General features: G+C 54.0%; 1 protein-coding gene across 2 annotated transcripts in view; it reads left to right on the top strand.

The window, feature by feature from the left end:
• SIN3B (SIN3 transcription regulator family member B) overlaps positions 1-16,496 on the top strand; it is a gene marked incomplete at its 3' end in the record, with an annotated part of 35,605 nt that overhangs the window by 18,521 nt on the left and 588 nt on the right. Inside the window, exons 6-17 of one of the 2 annotated variants that reach the window (XM_079703688.1) lie at positions 755-877; positions 1,950-2,039; positions 2,498-2,616; positions 6,465-6,672; positions 7,958-8,074; positions 9,178-9,416; positions 10,153-10,336; positions 11,093-11,696; positions 11,912-12,081; positions 14,547-14,720; positions 15,009-15,101; positions 16,248-16,342. In XM_079703688.1, coding sequence (XP_079559814.1) covers positions 755-877; positions 1,950-2,039; positions 2,498-2,616; positions 6,465-6,672; positions 7,958-8,074; positions 9,178-9,416; positions 10,153-10,336; positions 11,093-11,696; positions 11,912-12,081; positions 14,547-14,720; positions 15,009-15,101; positions 16,248-16,342 — 2,216 coding nt within the window. Of the gene's footprint in view, positions 1-754; positions 878-1,886; positions 2,040-2,497; positions 2,617-6,464; positions 6,673-7,957; positions 8,075-9,177; positions 9,417-10,152; positions 10,337-11,092; positions 11,697-11,911; positions 12,082-14,546; positions 14,721-15,008; positions 15,102-16,247; positions 16,343-16,496 lie in introns of both variants that reach the window. The other variant, XM_079703687.1, reaches the window with a different exon arrangement.

The following is a 16,496-nucleotide window of genomic DNA, read 5'->3' as shown; positions in this document are numbered from 1 at the left end:
CCCCTCCAGCCCAGCCCTGAAGAAAAGCCATGGTCTGTTCACCTTCCCCCTGCCTGCTCTGACTTTCATACAGATGCAAATGCCGGATAGATCCTTCCAGAACCATTCTTCATAAATATTGCCAGCACCCTGACCTGTTAATCAGTGCTTGGTGTAGAGCCTGGGAGGACTATCAGTGAGCACCCCACCAAGTGATGACATTGTCCCCAAGATGTGTTTTCTTATTCACAGGAAAGATTGCAAACTTGGCTGGAACCCCTCCTCCCCTGCCCCAGTGACTTGGCACCGTCAACTTCTTCCTCTTGCTGCCAGGACCTTGCATGTTGCTGGTCCTCTAGCTTGAAATTCTTTTCCTTTCGGTGGTGTGCTCGAACATACAGGCAGACACCCTGTCAGTGGTCTGCTGGGTGAGCCCCACACGCCAAGGCCCAGCTTCAGTATCTCCCCACTGAGCCCTCCCTCACCTGTCAGGACCCTCGCCCATCGAGGCCTTCCATGAGCCTTCTCCCAGCCTCACAGTGTGCGACTGTAGTGAGCTGGGTACACGGGTCTTTCCTCCAGTAAACGTGAGCATCTTGAGAGCCAGGGTCACCTCGCACTGGAACAGAGCCCCTGGCCCGTGGCAGACAGTGCTTGCTGGGGCCACGAGCTGAGCTGCAAGTGGTTCCATGCACTAGGATACAATGAGAACCAGTACTGATGGGCCCGGCTGTGTCTCTCCAACGCTGACCACCTCCTGTGTTTGTGTCCTTAGTTCACAGGAAATGGGCCGTGCGAAATGAACAGTGTCCAAAAGAGTGAGCACGAGAAGAATCTGGAACACAGCAAAAAGCGCTCTCGGCCCTCACTCCTCCGTCCCGTGTCTGCACCAGCCAAGGTAACTGTCAGCTGTGCACATAGATGTGTGTATGCGTGCACACCCAGCAGCCTGGCCTTCTCCGTAGATGACTTGAGGAGCAATATGCAGAGACCTGGGGCATGAGGCCAAGTCCAGGCTCTAGTCCAGCTTGAAACTGGCTGTGGGACCTTGAGAAGTCGACTCACCTGTGAGGTGGCCGGTCACCTGTTCCCCCTGGCTCACAAGATTGTGTGAGAAGGAGTGTCACCTCCTCTCGCAGAAACCGGATGTACTGCTCAGTCTGCTCCTTTTCACCATCACAACTCTTTCACAGGCAGGGCCCTTATGTACAGTTGTGCAGGTCGGTTACTGCACAAGGTGCCCTGCTAGGGGGGTGAGAGGCACTGAGGTCCAGCTCCTGTTGTTCTCATCACCTGTGATGGTGATTTTCTAATTCCATCATTCTTTATGCATTTACGAGTTGGCTTTCTACTGTAAGGAAGAGCTTTTTTTCATCTCCATTTATTTAATTATGTGTATCATCATAGACTCGGGTTATAATCCGTGACTATCACTGTTTATCTGGATGCCTAAACCGTCCCAGATCTGGCCAGTGGGGCCCTTTGGGCTGGCTCTTGTGTCCTCTTGACACATCCCCATCATTCTTCAGGCATGTGGGAGATGGTTCTATCGTGTCCTCGATGTCTCAGCAGAGTGGCCAAGTTCAAGTCGCCTTCCCATCACCATCACGGCCCACAGGACAAAACAGGCAGGGGAAGACGTTTCTGATACAGTGTCTAGGGGCATGTTTCCCTGGCTGTTCTTACTCTATGACAATCCCTCCTGACATCAAAAGAGCTAAACTGCTGAAAGTTAGATCCCAGATTGTGGGCAGAGTGGTTGTGTGACCTTTAACCCTTCACTAGGTCATGGAGGCTGAGGTCCTGAGAGGTTCATCCACGGGGGTCTTGGGCAGACCTCATCCAGCACCTGATGGCGGTTCCCATCAGGAGAGCTCAGTGTTAGTGATGTTATGATTCTACTAAAGATGGACACAGGGGCTGCCCGTGGGAGGCACACAGCATCCATGGCATGGAATTTCTCTCCACAGAAGAAAATGAAACTCCGTGGTACCAAAGACCTGTCCATCGCCACCGTGGGGAAGTACGGGACTCTGCAGGAGTTCTCCTTCTTTGACAAGGTGACCGGTGGGACCCATGACTTCTGGGCCTTCCCCCATCCAGACAGGCCTCGCCCAGCTCAGATCTGAGCAGGCAGGGTTGGGAGCAGGCGGCAGGCGGCCAGTGGTGGGCAGCGGGCAGGAGGTAGCGAAACAGGTGGGAAAGGCAGAGCTCAGAGCCCACACCAAGTTTGGGGGCACGTGTCTGCCACTCAGAAGCTGTGTGGCATCTCTAAAGCTGGGATGGTCCTGAGGCTTCTGTCCAGAGTCAGTGGGCAGAGCCAGTGAGATGGCTCTAGGCACATGCTATCTGAGCCAAAGATCACTGCACGGAGAGCAGTCTGCTGCAGACCACAGCCGGCCCCTTTAGAACACGCCTGTGTTGGTGACTCTGTGTGCACCTGGTGATAGCAGAGCCAGGTGTGCTCAGGAGCAGGAGTTGGGCCCGGTAGGGGCCCCCTGACTCGCTCTCCCCACAGGTGCGCAGGGTGCTGAAGAGCCAGGAGGTCTACGAGAACTTCCTCCGCTGCATCGCACTCTTCAACCAGGAGCTTGTGTCTGGCTCTGAGCTCCTCCAGCTGGTCAGCCCATTTCTAGGGTGAGCGACACTTCTCGGGGCTCCCCGCTTGGGTTTTGTTTCCGTAAACTCCTTTCACCCTTCTTTTGGCTATTGTTTTTGGAAAACGGTATATGTGTTTTTTTCGATCTTGTCTTTAAGTTGAAGTTGTTACAGAGATCCTTATAGATTCACCAGCAGTTGTAAGAAAGAACACAGAGAGGTCCTGGGGAGTGTTCCCTCGTGGTAACATCTCTAGTCAGTGTCATAGGCAGTATGTTGATATTCACACAAGCCACCCATCTTTTCAGGTTTCCCATTTTACCTGTGTGTGTGTGTGTGTGTGTGTGTGTGTGTGTGTGTACGGCTGTATCACCTGTGAAGGTTGGTGTGTCTACCACCACTGTCCAGGTACTGAATAGCTTCAGAACCACGAAGATCCTTGCGTTGGCCTTTGAGACCCACACCCATGTCCCTCCCACACCCCAAGCCCCTGACAACCCCTAAAACCTGTGTTCCTTCTCTAAAGCTTATATAGCAAAAGTATTATGTAAATGGAATCACACTGTGTAACCATTCAGGATCAGCTTTTTTCACCCAGCATAATTCCCTGGAGATTCATTATGCTTTTTAAAATTCTAAGAATCAGAAATTACTGGGAAGAATGAAATGACCACGCAGCATCCCTGCTGCCCAGAGAGAAACTCCGTTAGCAGATCCGTTACCCGCTTCCAGCACGTCCTGCTGCCCTGTGTGAGCTGCCCGCCGAGGGCCCGGCAGCCTCTGAGGGGGCAGAGCTGTCCTGGGAGGTGACTGTGCATCCGCAGGTCATGCACCTGCGCTGTGGGAAGGGGAGTCTGCTACCCAGTGTGCTTCCCACTCACCAGCCCTGTCATGCCCAGCGAGTTTCCTAGCCCTTCTGAGCCTCAGTTTCCATTCTGTCAAAGGGGGATCATAAATATACCTGTGCAGGGTTTCAGAAAGTTTCAAATGGGCTCTGCCTGAAGACCCTTAAAATAGCATCTCGAACACAGTGAGTGCGCATTATACATGACGTGTGCGGCGTCCTGTTTAGCCCCCAAGACAACCCCAGAGGCTGCTGGCCCCTGGGGACAGCTACCTGATTCCCTTTCTATTAATAAAAAAAGTTTTTTAAACTTTTTTTTTTTAATGTAAAATAAAACACAGATCCAGGAAACCACATAACAGAAGAACGGCTTGGTGAATCATTATTAGGCAGACACCCTTATGCCCACCACCCAGGTCACAAATGGACCATTGCCAACCTCCAGGAGCCCCTCCACCTGCCATCTCAGTCATGCTCCCTCCCTTGGCTTGGGAGTGACCACCTGCCTACACTAATTACAGCGCAGCCAACCCAGGCGGACACCGCCAAACGCACGGCTCAGTCTCACCTCGTGGTCTGGGTTTTGTTTTCTAATACGTCTTGTACGTCCCTCTTCATCTCTAGGTTCCCTCTGCAAGTTTATTCCTTACCGTGTCTGCATTGGCATCCCCATGGTGTGGGTGCATTTTGCCGAATGCACCTTCACATTCCCCCACATCCTTCTGTCTGTCAGGAGGCAGTGGTATCCTCTGAGTTCTTTCTGTGGTTTATTCCTTTGTTTATTCATTCACCGCGGGTTGCAAAAGAGAGCATCTCAACAGTATTTATCACCTTTTGGTGACCCAAGGTAGATGCTTGATTTCTCCCTTTATTACAGTGTCAGGGTGATGAGTCGCTTTCCTGTCTCATCAGGCCAATTAGGAACTGAAAAGGGGACCAATTTCTTTGGCATTATATGAACTCATGAATTTAAACACATTCGATGTGTCTCAATACATTTTAAGCTGAGGAAACTGAGGCCCAGAACGGATACCTCTCACTCTTTCCAGGATAAGCTCTCATAAGAGAGCTTTGCGTGGTGATGGGCGAGTTCAGGGGGATGCGGCCTGGAAGCCCACCCTTCGCTCATCCTCTGCTCTCGGGATCTGAGTGTGGCTGTTGAGTTTCACATAAATGGCATCACACTGTCAGGCTGGGCTGTAGTTTTCTCTTTTTTAAACTCAGCAATTCTTAGACCCAAACGATCGTTTTTAGCGACTGCACAGTGTATGTACCATGGTTTTCTCAGCAGGGTCTGCAACAATGGACGTTTATCTCCAGTTTCCCCCTATAATCCGTGCTGAGATTACGCTCTTGGGCTGGGATAGTCAAAGGTCGAGTTAGGGTCATCAGGAGGTGCTTCCTTGGTGGTCCCAAGAGTGTACACATATCAGGGTGACCATTCCACTTGGATTAACTTTCTGGGGCTGCTAAAGGTCTGTTAACGCTCTGAAAAACCACCCAGAGCAGGGTGGCAGGCGTCACACAGTCTCGGCTAAAATGTGGCTGGTTTTTTACGTGGATTTGGACACGCTCACATCGAAGTACATCTGCGCAGCTCAGAATCCAGTGCTCTGAGCTCGGTCAGGGTCAGCTATTCCCGTTTCGACATGTGAGCAGCAGTTAGAGACTCCAAGCGGGGGAGAGGGCCGCGGGGGTGTGCAGCAAAGCGGAGAAATGAAGCGGCTTCTGCTCGCTCATCTTGACCTGATGCCCAGCTGGGTTAGCGTTCACGCCCACCCCCCTCCCCACCATGAGGCCTCTGTTTGCATAGGCAAGCTTCTTTCTGGGTTTGTACACCCATGGGCAGCTGAGTGCAGTGGCCCAGAGAGCTGCCACCTGGTGACAGCATGGCTGGAGTTGGGGCTGGAGTGGGGTAAGCCTCCCCTTCAGAGCGGTTTATCCTGCTGTAACCTCAGGCATCCTCTGCACCGATGTTGTTGATGTCTTCCTTTCCTGCATTTCCGTTGGCTTGCGGGTTTTCCTTGTGAGCTGAGTTGGCGGGGGTCCTTACAGGCGGGCCGCCTCGGGGCATATAGTTAATGAGGGGAGACTGCCAGGCTTAGTCATGGCAGGATCATCACACCAGCTGTCAAAATACCTGCACCCTTTCTGTAGGATTTGATATTCATTTAAACATTAATGCAGATGACATTGGGGGTCAGTTGCATTAAAATCTTCCCATTGACCTGCACGACCATTACATTATGAGAATTTGTCTAGGGAGGGGGTCTCCCTCATGAGGGAGGAAGGCCCTGGAGCTGGGAAGCAGATTTTATCTGTCAAGGGCCAAGGGTCACTGCTAACCAGCTTCTGGCATTATGCGCAAGCAGCCACAGGCAGTACTAAGCGAGTGGACGTGACCCACTGTTTACAGGCAGGTGTGGGGAGGTTGACTAGTTTGCTGATCCTTGGCCTAATGCCCGGCCTCTTCCAGTCAGGGAACATCACTGACCCCAGCTTCTGCCAGTCGAGGTCATCTTACCTGGCGCGTTCAAGGACCTCCTGCAAGTGGTGGGGCCTGGTTGGTGACAGAGGGCTGGAGGGCAGATTCACACACGCAGCAACTTCACACGTGTTGGATGCTCGTTCTGCCTCTCGCCCCTCCTCTCTCATGTTGATCCTGACCATCTTTAACTGCCGGCATCAACATGAAGCCATTTTAACGTCTCTAGATCATTCTCAGAAGGCCCTCGGGATGCTACTTACCATTTGTCTTTCTTTTTTTTTTTTTACACTTAAAAAAAAAAATTGAAGTATAGTTGATTTACAATGTTGTGTTAGTTTTTGGTGTACAGCAAAGGGATTCAGATATATATATTTATTTATTCTTTCTCAGATTCTGTTCCATTATAGGTTATTATAAGATACCAAATATAGTTCCCTGTGATATACAATAGGACCTTGTTGTTTATCTACTTTATATATAGTAGTGTGTATCTGCTGATCCCAAACTCCTAATTTATCCCTCCCACATCCCTCCGACTTGTCTTTATTTCTGAAGGAAATTTCCAGAACTCTTTGCACAGTTCAAGTCCTTCCTGGGGGTAAAAGAGCTGTCCTTCGCCCCACCCATGAGTGACAGATCCGGGGATGGAATAAGCCGGGAAATCGACTACGCCTCATGCAAGCGCATCGGATCCAGCTACCGGGCGCTCCCCAAAACCTACCAGCAGCCCAAGTGCAGCGGGAGGACGGCCATCTGCAAGGAGGTAGCACTTCCCGGGGCTCACGTCAGCTTGTGTGCTGCATGCTCCTTACCCCCTCCTGTGTTCCACATGGAAGACCGAGTGTCGATCCCCCCGATAATGAATGGTGGATGGTGCCCGGGATGTGCCAAAACAAAATGCATGGGTGGAGATGACAGTTTCTTACCCTGCTGGTGGTTCTGGCAAGCCACAGAGCACACGGCGCCAGCATAGGGTTTGGCTTGTTCCTCCGTCATTTAGACTGAGATTTATTTCTGCCTTGAGCCCACTCTGTTCCAGGTTCACTGCCCTCAGCATGTTTCTGTTTAGCTTGACCACTGAACACTTTTTCAGGGTTAGTAGACAGGCTTACTGCATTTCCAGAATTCAAGAGTACCTGCTGGATTCCAGGATATGTAGTCTGGGAGTCAGCAGACTATGGCCCATGAGCCAAATCCGGCCCACTGCCTGTGTTTGTAAGTAAAGTTTTATTGGCACACAGACATGCCCATTTGTTTACATACTGCCTGCGGCTGCTTTACCAGGACAAGAGCAGAGTTGAGTACAGGCGTGCCTTGGAGATATTGTGGGTTTGGTTCCAGAGCATTGCGATAAAGCAAACATCACAATAAAGCCAGTCACACAAATTTTTTGGTCTCCCAGTGCATATAAAAGTTACGTTTATACTGTATTGTAGCCTATTAAGTGCACAGTAGTGTTATGTCTGAACAAAACAATGTATATACCTTAATTTAAAATATTTTATTGCTAAAATACGCTAACCATCATCTGAGCCTTCAGCGAGTCACTGATCCCTATAACAAATATAATAATAATGAAAAAGCTTGAAATATTGTGAGAATCACCAAAGTGTGATACAGAGACACAAAGTGAGCAAATGCTGTTGGAAAAATGGCACCGATGAGCTTGCTCGATGCAGGGTTGCCGCAAACCTTCACATTGTTTAAAAAAAAAAAAAAAAAGGCAGTATCTGTGAAGCACAATAAAACGATGTATCCCTGTAGACCTGACAGACCAAATGACCTGCAAAACCTAAAATATTTATCTGGCCCTCTACAGAGAAAGTTTGCCAACCCCAAAGTATTGATAGTAAGATTTGTTCACTTGATCAAAGCCACATTTTCTCTTAAAACCACTTTAAAAGTAATTTTACTATTTGTATGATAAGGTAATTTCCTGTAAAATCAGTATTGTTACTTACCTCGTATCTTCTACGTTGGACAACACAGTAAACCACTCTGGCAGCGGGGGCCTGCCGCGCTGGTCACAGCATTTCCTCTTGGTGCAGGTACTGAACGACACCTGGGTGTCCTTCCCCTCCTGGTCAGAGGACTCCACCTTCGTCAGCTCCAAGAAGACGCCCTATGAGGAGCAGCTGCACCGCTGTGAGGACGAGCGTTTCGAGGTGTGTGTGCGTGCCCACCTCCTCCACAGCCCTGCCCTCGCTTTCCCCAGTTCATCTCCTCTGCACCCTGGGATGTATCCTGATCCTCCTTGAGCCCTCTGGTCTCCTTTAGAGTATCAGGGATTCCAGCGCTTTCCAGCAGGGGGCAGCTCCTGAAAGCCTCCCTTTTCTGCCTTGCTGGCCTCCAGGCTGGCTAGGCATTCGTACTGTGTGTGTGTGTGTTGGGGGGGCGGGGGGGTTCATTAACTAAAATTAGGTTCACTTAAGTTAATTTTTTTAATAAAAATTTTTACCGAGATCATTGTAGATTCACATGCAGCTTAAAAAATAACACAGAGTGATCCGGGTGCCCTTTCCCCAGTGGTAACAGCTTGTAAATCTCTGGCACAGTGTCAGAGCCGGTATGTGGACATTGACCCGGCCATGATCTTATTCACGTCTCCCTAGTTGGACTTGTATTTGTGGGGAGCGCGGGGGGGCAGGGTATCTTGTGCACAAGCATGTGCATGTGTGTTTAGCTCTGTGTGGTTCTGTCACCCGTGCAAGTCCATGTATCCAGCACCACAGCCAATATACTGAACAGTTCCCCCACCAGGAGGATCTCTCACACTGTTCCTTTATATCCCCATTCACCTCCCTCCCCAATTCCCAGCATCCATCAACCTATCCTCCACCTGCTTCACTTTGTCCTACGTGGAATCAGTCACATGGTATATAACTTTTGGGGATTGGCTCCCCCCAGCACATGTTCTGGGGAGTCACCGGGGGCCGTATGTACCACGCGTCCCTTCCTCTTCATTGCTGAGTGTAACGTGCTTTTGATGCCTGTGGACAGGGTCAGCCTAGGACCCATCCCCTCCTCAGATGGGTCCACCAGTGGTGAGGTCCAGGTGATGCCATCATCGCCCAGGTCTGGACCGCCCCCCTCACCCCCGTAACCAGCCGTGCTCGCTCCAGTCCTCCGGACCCACGTCAGGGCCACCACACCCTGATGTCTGTCGTCCCCTCCTCAGTTCTGCACACCCCTTCTGCCAGCCCAGGCCCGTCCCTAGGGCCCCGCTGAAGCCCCGACAGCTGACCCCTTTCTGCTTTCCTTTCCATAGTTAGATGTTGTCCTGGAGACCAACCTGGCCACGATCCGAGTGTTGGAAAGCGTGCAGAAGAAGCTCTCCCGGATGGCGCCGGAAGACCAGGAGAAGTTCCGGCTGGACGACTGTCTGGGGGGCACGTCGGAGGTGATCCAGCGCCGCGCCATCCACCGCATTTACGGCGACAAGGCTCCGGAGATCATCGAGAGCCTCAAGAAGAACCCTGTCACTGCTGTCCCCGTCGTCCTGAAAAGGTGTTGTCACGCTTCTGACCACCCTGCCTGCTGCAGGGAGCCCCCTGGCAGCTCATTAGTGCTGTTTGTCACGGGTGTAATCGTGAGGGGGTCCCTGGGGTCTCAGTCTGGTTGACTACAGTGTTTTCCAGTCTTGCTTCATCTTCCCATTCCATTCCCAAGAGGAAAGCACAACTGTCAACAGTTGTTTGTGTCCTCTTAGAACTTTCTGCCATGCACATAATCATATCTAAACATGAACATGAAAAGTAACTATTTTAAAGCACAAATGGGACCGTCCTATATCACGGCTTGCCTTTTATTTAATCATATGTTTGGGACCCACACTGTGCCGGTGAACAGGTATTGGTTAAGTGGCTGCCCTCAGCCAGGTGCTGTGCCCAGCCCTTGGGCTACAGAGCCAAGCGAGCCCGACGCAGTCCCTTCCATTGCGGGTTCACAGTTGAGCAAGGGAGCCCGGCGGTCGAGCCAGCAGCTGCATAGAGCGCAGTCAGTTCTCTGGGTCAGGACAGCGATGTTTGAGAAACCTTAAAACTGGCTGTGCGGGTTCCATGGGGCCGTTACCCCTTCCCTCCTTTATACAGCACGGAGCCCGCTGCACAGGCCTGGAGCTGGCTGTCCCAAGTGTGGAACATGTCCAGTGGGTCTGTGGGTGGAAGACAGGCTGGCCCTGCACAGGGATGACTCGGGCGGGTGTCCCGGGCTGTCCCTGTGCTGAGCCCCTCTGGCCCTGCAGGCTGAAGGCCAAAGAGGAGGAGTGGCGAGAGGCCCAGCAGGGCTTCAACAAGATCTGGCGGGAGCAGTATGAGAAGGCGTACCTTAAGTCCCTGGACCACCAGGCCGTGAACTTCAAGCAGAATGACACCAAGGCCCTTCGCTCCAAGAGCTTGCTCAATGAGATTGAGAGCGTCTACGACGAGGTGAGGCCCTCCTCAGCCGGGGTCGGGGCAGGCTGCCCGCGCCCAAGCTCTGGCTCTCCTGGCCTCGGGCAGATGGCCAGCTCTCTCGGCCTCCGTTGCCCTCGCAGGGCTGTGTAGGGGTGAGGATGGGTGTTTCCATAGCACCCAGCATAGGGCTGGCCCAGGAGGCGGATTGAGGCCACCCTGCCATTGTCAGCAGAGGGGGGCGACTAGGGCCGATCGTGCTCCTGTGTGGCTCTGGACTCAGTGAGGGGAGTGGTTGGCATGGGCTGGTGAACGGGAGCGAGCAGGTGGGAGGCTTGTGCCGGCACCGGGTGATGGCAGGACCATGGAAGGGCTGGTGACAGGCGGGGAAAGGACAGAGGCAGGGGACATTGCGGGGTGGTGACAGACCGGGTGTGCAGGGCTTGGGGGGGGCCGGGCCGGAGTGCAAGCAGTCGCAGGTTTTCTGGGGTCTAGCCAAGTGTCTGTGAATGAATGATGGTGGGCAGAGGCCCATGGTCCTCCCTGAGCCTTCCTCACCCCCAAGGCAGCCTGCGTCAGCTGCACCCGAATAATCAGGGTGCTGCTCCCCTAGTTCCCCCCAGCCTCTGAGTGCTGCTGCAGGCCTTGGTAGTGGGAGTTCGGCCTCATTTTGGTCCCAGAGCTCAGCTGGGCCCCCAACCATTGTGATGCCCTCAGAGCCCCATGGCCCTGAACTACTTGGAGTTCTCCCAGTGGGTCGCTTCCCGTCTAACGGCTGCCCTGTCTCCCCAGCACCAGGAGCAGCACTCGGAGGGCCGCAGCGCCCCCTCCAGCGAGCCGCACCTCATCTTCGTGTACGAGGACCGGCAGATCCTGGAGGACGCGGCCGCCCTCATCAGCTACTACGTGAAGCGGCAGCCGGCCATCCAGAAGGAGGACCAGGGCACCATCCACCAGCTGGTGCACCAGTTCGTGCCCAGCCTCTTCTTCTCCCAGCAGCTGGACCTGGGCGTGTCCGAGGACTCCGCCGATGAGGGCCGGGGGAGCCCCCAGGGGCAGAGTGCAGACCCTGGTGACCGGAAGAAGCCAGCATCCGGACCGCAGAGCAGCACCCCGGAGGAGAAGGGGGCCTCGGGCGAGGCACCAGCCACGGAGCAGCAGCCGCCGCAGCACAAGCCCCTGGACGACGTTTACAGCCTCTTCTTCGCCAACAACAACTGGTATTTCTTCCTGCGCCTCCATCAGACCCTGTGCTCCAGGCTTCTGAAGATCTACCGCCAGGCACAGAAGCAGCTCCTGGAGTACCGGACGGAGAAGGAAAGGGAGAAACTGCTCTGCGAGGGCCGCCGGGAGAAGGGCAATGACCCTGCCATGGAGCTGCGGCTGAAGCAGCCAAGTGAGCCCCTGGGCCCAGGGATGACACCATGGGGGCTTGCCTCTGAGATCCGGGAGGGGAGGCGGGCAAGCCAAGCAGCCGCCCCAGAGCCACGGGCCACCTGCGGTGGGAGGCGGTGAACGTGGGCTGCTCACGTTCAGTGGAGACTCCAGATCCTTCCCGGTGGTGGCCGCGTGGGAGCCGGGCCCTCGGTGACCACGGTGCTGCCCCCTCAGGTGAGGTGGAGCTGGAGGAATACTACCCGGCCTTCCTGGACATGGTGCGGAGCCTGCTGGAGGGCAGCATCGACCCCACGCAGTACGAGGACACCCTGCGCGAGATGTTCACCATCCACGCCTACGTGGGCTTCACCATGGACAAGTTGGTGCAGAGCATCGCCCGGCAGGTGAGCAGGCGTGGGGCGGGCAAGCGGGCAGCACCTCCCTGCAAGTCCCTCTCCTTCACTCCTGTGCCTGTGGTTGATCCCGTGGTTGGCACCTTTCCTTTTTTTTTTTTTCAATTAAGGTAGAATTCTTGTAAAATTCGCCAGTTTTAAGTGAACGTTTCAGTGGAATTTAGCACATTTGCAGTGTTGTGCAACCATCATCTCTGACTAGTTCTAGAACATTTCCATCTTCCCCCAAAGAAACCCTGTCTTCATTAGCAGTCACTCCCCATCCCTCCTCTCCCAGCCCTTTTCTGTCTCTCTGGATTTGCCTGTTCTGGGTATTTCACATAAACAGAATCACATACTATGTGGCCTTTTGTGTCTGGTTTCTTTCACTCAGCCTAACATTTTTAAGGTTCATCCACACTGTAGCGTGTGTCAGTATATCATCCATTTTTATGGTCAAATAACATTCCGTTGTGTGGATGGACCACATTTTGTTCTTCCTTTCATCCGTTGATGGACACTTGGGTTGTTTCCACCTTTTGGCGGTGGTGACCTGTGCTGCTGTGGATGTGCCTGTGCGAGGATATGTCTGAGGCCCTGTTGAAAAACCTTTCGTGAGGGTTGTTTGGCAACATGTAAAGAACCTTGGGCCCACTTTTCCTGACTGGGGAATATCAGTGACGTGCATCAGCATCACCCACAGCTGAATGTCAACAAGAGGAAATTGGTCATAAGTATATAAACAGCAAAGCCCCAGACAAGTCGGGTGTGGTCCCGGGACGTGGGTCCTGCTTGGTGACCACTCGAGTTGTTGTTCAACTTGACTTCATTTCCTGGTTATCAAGTGAGGCTGTTCATCGTGAAGTGGAAAAGAAGCGGAGGAAGGAATAATGTCATTACTCTGCCACCCAGGTACAGTTACTAGAAACGTTCTAAAAATGGCAATTCCTTCCAGGTTTTACAGATTTCTTATTGAAGTAAAACACATACAGAAAAGTGCCGACTCCTCAGTGTGCAGCTTGGTGGGTCTTCACAAATGGACACCCCACCCGTGCCCCCTCCAGCCACCCCCCACTCACGGGCACCCGCTGCTGATTTCTGACACTGGGATAGAGTCCCTGGTTTTGAAGCTGTATAAACTCAGCGTCTGGCTGTGTCCAGGCAGCGTGATTCTCTGAGATTCCTGTCGAGATGCCCATTGGCTCCTTCATCGTCCACCTGGGAAGGATTCCAGGGACGAGCTCCCATTTGGGCCCTTAGAGCAGCGCTTTGCATCCCCTGTGGGCCGTATGTGTGCATGACCTCCGCTCCCCTGGGTGGGGTGCAGGCAGGCACAGCCAGCCTTGGGGGGAAGCTTCCAGATTCCTGGCCCACTCTGGTCCTGCCCTGGGGGGGCGGCGGGGAGGGCTCTCTCATCTCTCCTGGACCGAGCGAGTCGGCTCCCAACAGGCCACAGCTCTCGGGAAGGCGGCCCCATCTTTAGCACCAGGAGGATTGGACCATATATACTTTGACTCATGCCTTTTTTTTAAAAAAAAACAAAACTGCTCTCTCCACAAGTGTCCCCTGTAAAACCTGTTTTAAAAGATAAAAGAAGCAATAAAAATGGAGCTGTTTAGTTGGAGCCATAGTGAGGGCAGGACCCCCACGTGAGGCTCCCAGGGCCCCTCCACGCAACACCTGTAACCTGCAGCGTCGTATCCACACTCTTTACTTCCTTTTATTTATTTATTTTTTAAAGTAGCATTTCTTCTTTTCAGTAACAGCAGCTAATGTTGATTGGGAATGTGCTGGATGTCAGGCACCATATGAGACCCATGTGTATCCACGCGTCACTGTGTGCACTCAGCAGAGGGACACACAGAGCAGAGCCTGAGGCCCTAAGTCTGCAGTGGCCTGTCTGGGCCACAGCTCATGCGCAGAGGGGCCGACTCCCACCGGCCTCGGCTTTTTCCAATCCTTGTCTCATCCTAAGCCTAAAGGTTTTAAGTATGCTTATAGGTATTAAAGGAATTACTTGTGTTTATGACTGAACACTGGGAGAAGATAATCACTGCTTTTATGATTACCATCCCCATTTTGGCACATTTTCTTTTGTATTTTTTCTGTGCGTTTCTCATACCCAGGCAGGGTTTGCTGGTCTGCTCTAGTTTGCTCTGGTTTGCTCTTGTCTGGTTTGGTCTAGTTTGGTCTTGCGTTTGGTCTGGTCCAGTTTGCTAGTTTGCTCTGATTTAGTCTGGCCTGGTCTGCCCCAGTCTGGTCTGGTTTAGTCTGGTCTAGTTTGCTCTGGTCTGCATCCGGCATGGAGGTCGCCCTGCACAGCCCACTGGACGCTGGTCTTCACCCCCACCCCGTGGACTTTGCCACACCGTCTCTGGGTGAGGTAGGGGCTCCAGCAGGAGGTGGGAGTGGTGGCTGTGCCTCAGCCCTCCTGGCGGGCACACGCCAGGCACTCACCTGCCCTCCCTCCCCGGCAGCTGCACCACCTCGTGAGCGACGATGTCTGTCTGAAGGTGGTGGAGCTCTACCTGAACGAGAAGAAGCGGGGTGCTGCCGGCGGGAACCTGTCCTCCCGCTGTGTCCGCGCCGCCAGAGAGACCAGCTATCAGTGGAAGGCCGAGCGGTGCATGGCTGACGAGAACTGCTTTAAGGTGAGAGGCCAGCCACGCTCAGCCCCACACGAGGCTGGGGGGAGCACGGCGGGCGCCCACAACAGGAGCCCAGTACCGTGTGCCACTTTCGCTGGGCCTCTGGATGCAGGCCCTGGCCCCAGAGGGCACCACAGGGCCTGTGAGGTGGGCGCCCAGCACGTGGTCCCTCAAGGAAGGATGGGGCTTGGAGGCTGGTGAACAGGGATCATTGATGACCTTTGGACCTCATCCTCTGCCGGCCTGGGCTGTTCTCGTGGCTTCAGGCTGTTTGTCCCCCTCCTTCCCCAGGTGATGTTCCTCCAGCGCAAAGGGCAGGTGATCATGACCATTGAGCTCCTGGACACCGAGGAAGCCCAGACAGAGGACCCACTAGAGGTGCAGGTGAGGACCGCAGCCCTGTGCTCTGTGCCTTGTACACACCATGGGGGCCGGGGGCAGCCACAGGCAGCATCGTGGGGTTCCCACCACGGGAGCCCATGCACATGCTGGCCGAGCACAGGCCGCAAAACGTCCACCAGAGAAGCCTCTGTGCAGGCTGAACACTCTCCTTGGAAACGCATCAGGAGGTGGGAGTTGCAGGTGGCCTCTCAGGAGCCAGGGGTGTGTCCCAGGGCTGGAAGGCCGTGTGGGAGCCAGGCCGGCTTCCCCCCAAACCCCAGCTCCTGCTACCTGCTGCCGACACTGTGCCACCCGCCCATGGCCAGCCCAGTCACTCAGACCCTGCGACATGAGGCCGCTGCGCTCCCCATGCATGAAGCTCAGAGCTCTGGGTGCCCCCTGACCACCAGGAGAAAACCCTCCTGGCCCACACGTTGAGGTGCACATTCCACTTGGTGCCCGCACGCCAGGGGGCAGGGCCCAGAAGCCCCAAGCCGCCTTCACAGAGCTGGGGCACCGCCCACCACAGCCTCGGGGGCTCCCTTCACAGCGCCCTTCGCTGGGAACACTTTCCAAAACAAGGGAGGGTAGGGGCCTGCACACCCGGTCCCTTCCAGAAGTTTCCAGCAAATGTGGTTTTGTTAAGCTTGAGTCTGGAGGAGCCTCGTGCTTTAACAGGATGGTGAGCAGCTGAAGGATCCCTTGGACGCTGCAGGCCATGTCTGCCCTGGACCTGGTGACCGCTTCGGGCGCCCCTTCACTCACCCACAAGCCCTGCCAGTGCTCTCCCTCTTCCTACCTGCTGTTTGTGTCCTGATGTCTGTTCCTGCCCACCATCCCCCAGACCCCGCTCTCCTCCGTGTCAGGGGCCTCCTGTTCCACGTGAACTTATCACGTGATGGATACAGAAAAGTCGTTACACAGCGGGGATTTATCCACTTAAGCACGAAATGCCATAAATCATCTGAATAGTGGCCTGGGTGTGCGTGTCCCAGTCCAGCTGAGCCCTTTATCGGGAGCTGCAGTCTGCTGGTCTCTATCACACATCAGGGTCCTCAATAGCTATTATCCTAGTGCTTTGGGAGGGGTGGGGACAAAGTCCCCGGGAGCCTCTGATGACCTGGGCTGTGTCTCCCTCTGTCCCCCAAGCACCTGGCTCGGTACGTGGAGCAGTACGTGGGCACCGAGGGTGCGTCCAGCTCGCCCACTGAGGGCTTCCTCCTGAAGCCTGTGTTCCTGCAGAGGTGAGGGGGCTTTGGGCCCGGGGGCCTCTCCCACCATTGCCAGCACCCAGCGTGACGGGGTTTTATTAGTTTTCACGGGATCAAAGGGTTTGGGTGGTGGTTTTCATTGCTTCAGATTGCGTTTCTCCAACCCTGGAAGGTCAGGCATCTTCTC

The sequence above is a fragment of the Hyperoodon ampullatus genome (genome assembly GCF_949752795.1).
Source record: "Hyperoodon ampullatus genome assembly, chromosome: 4".
NCBI lineage: Eukaryota > Metazoa > Chordata > Mammalia > Artiodactyla > Ziphiidae > Hyperoodon > Hyperoodon ampullatus.
The sequence above is the reverse complement of the archived record's forward strand: the minus strand, read 5'-3'. Positions and strand labels throughout refer to the sequence as shown.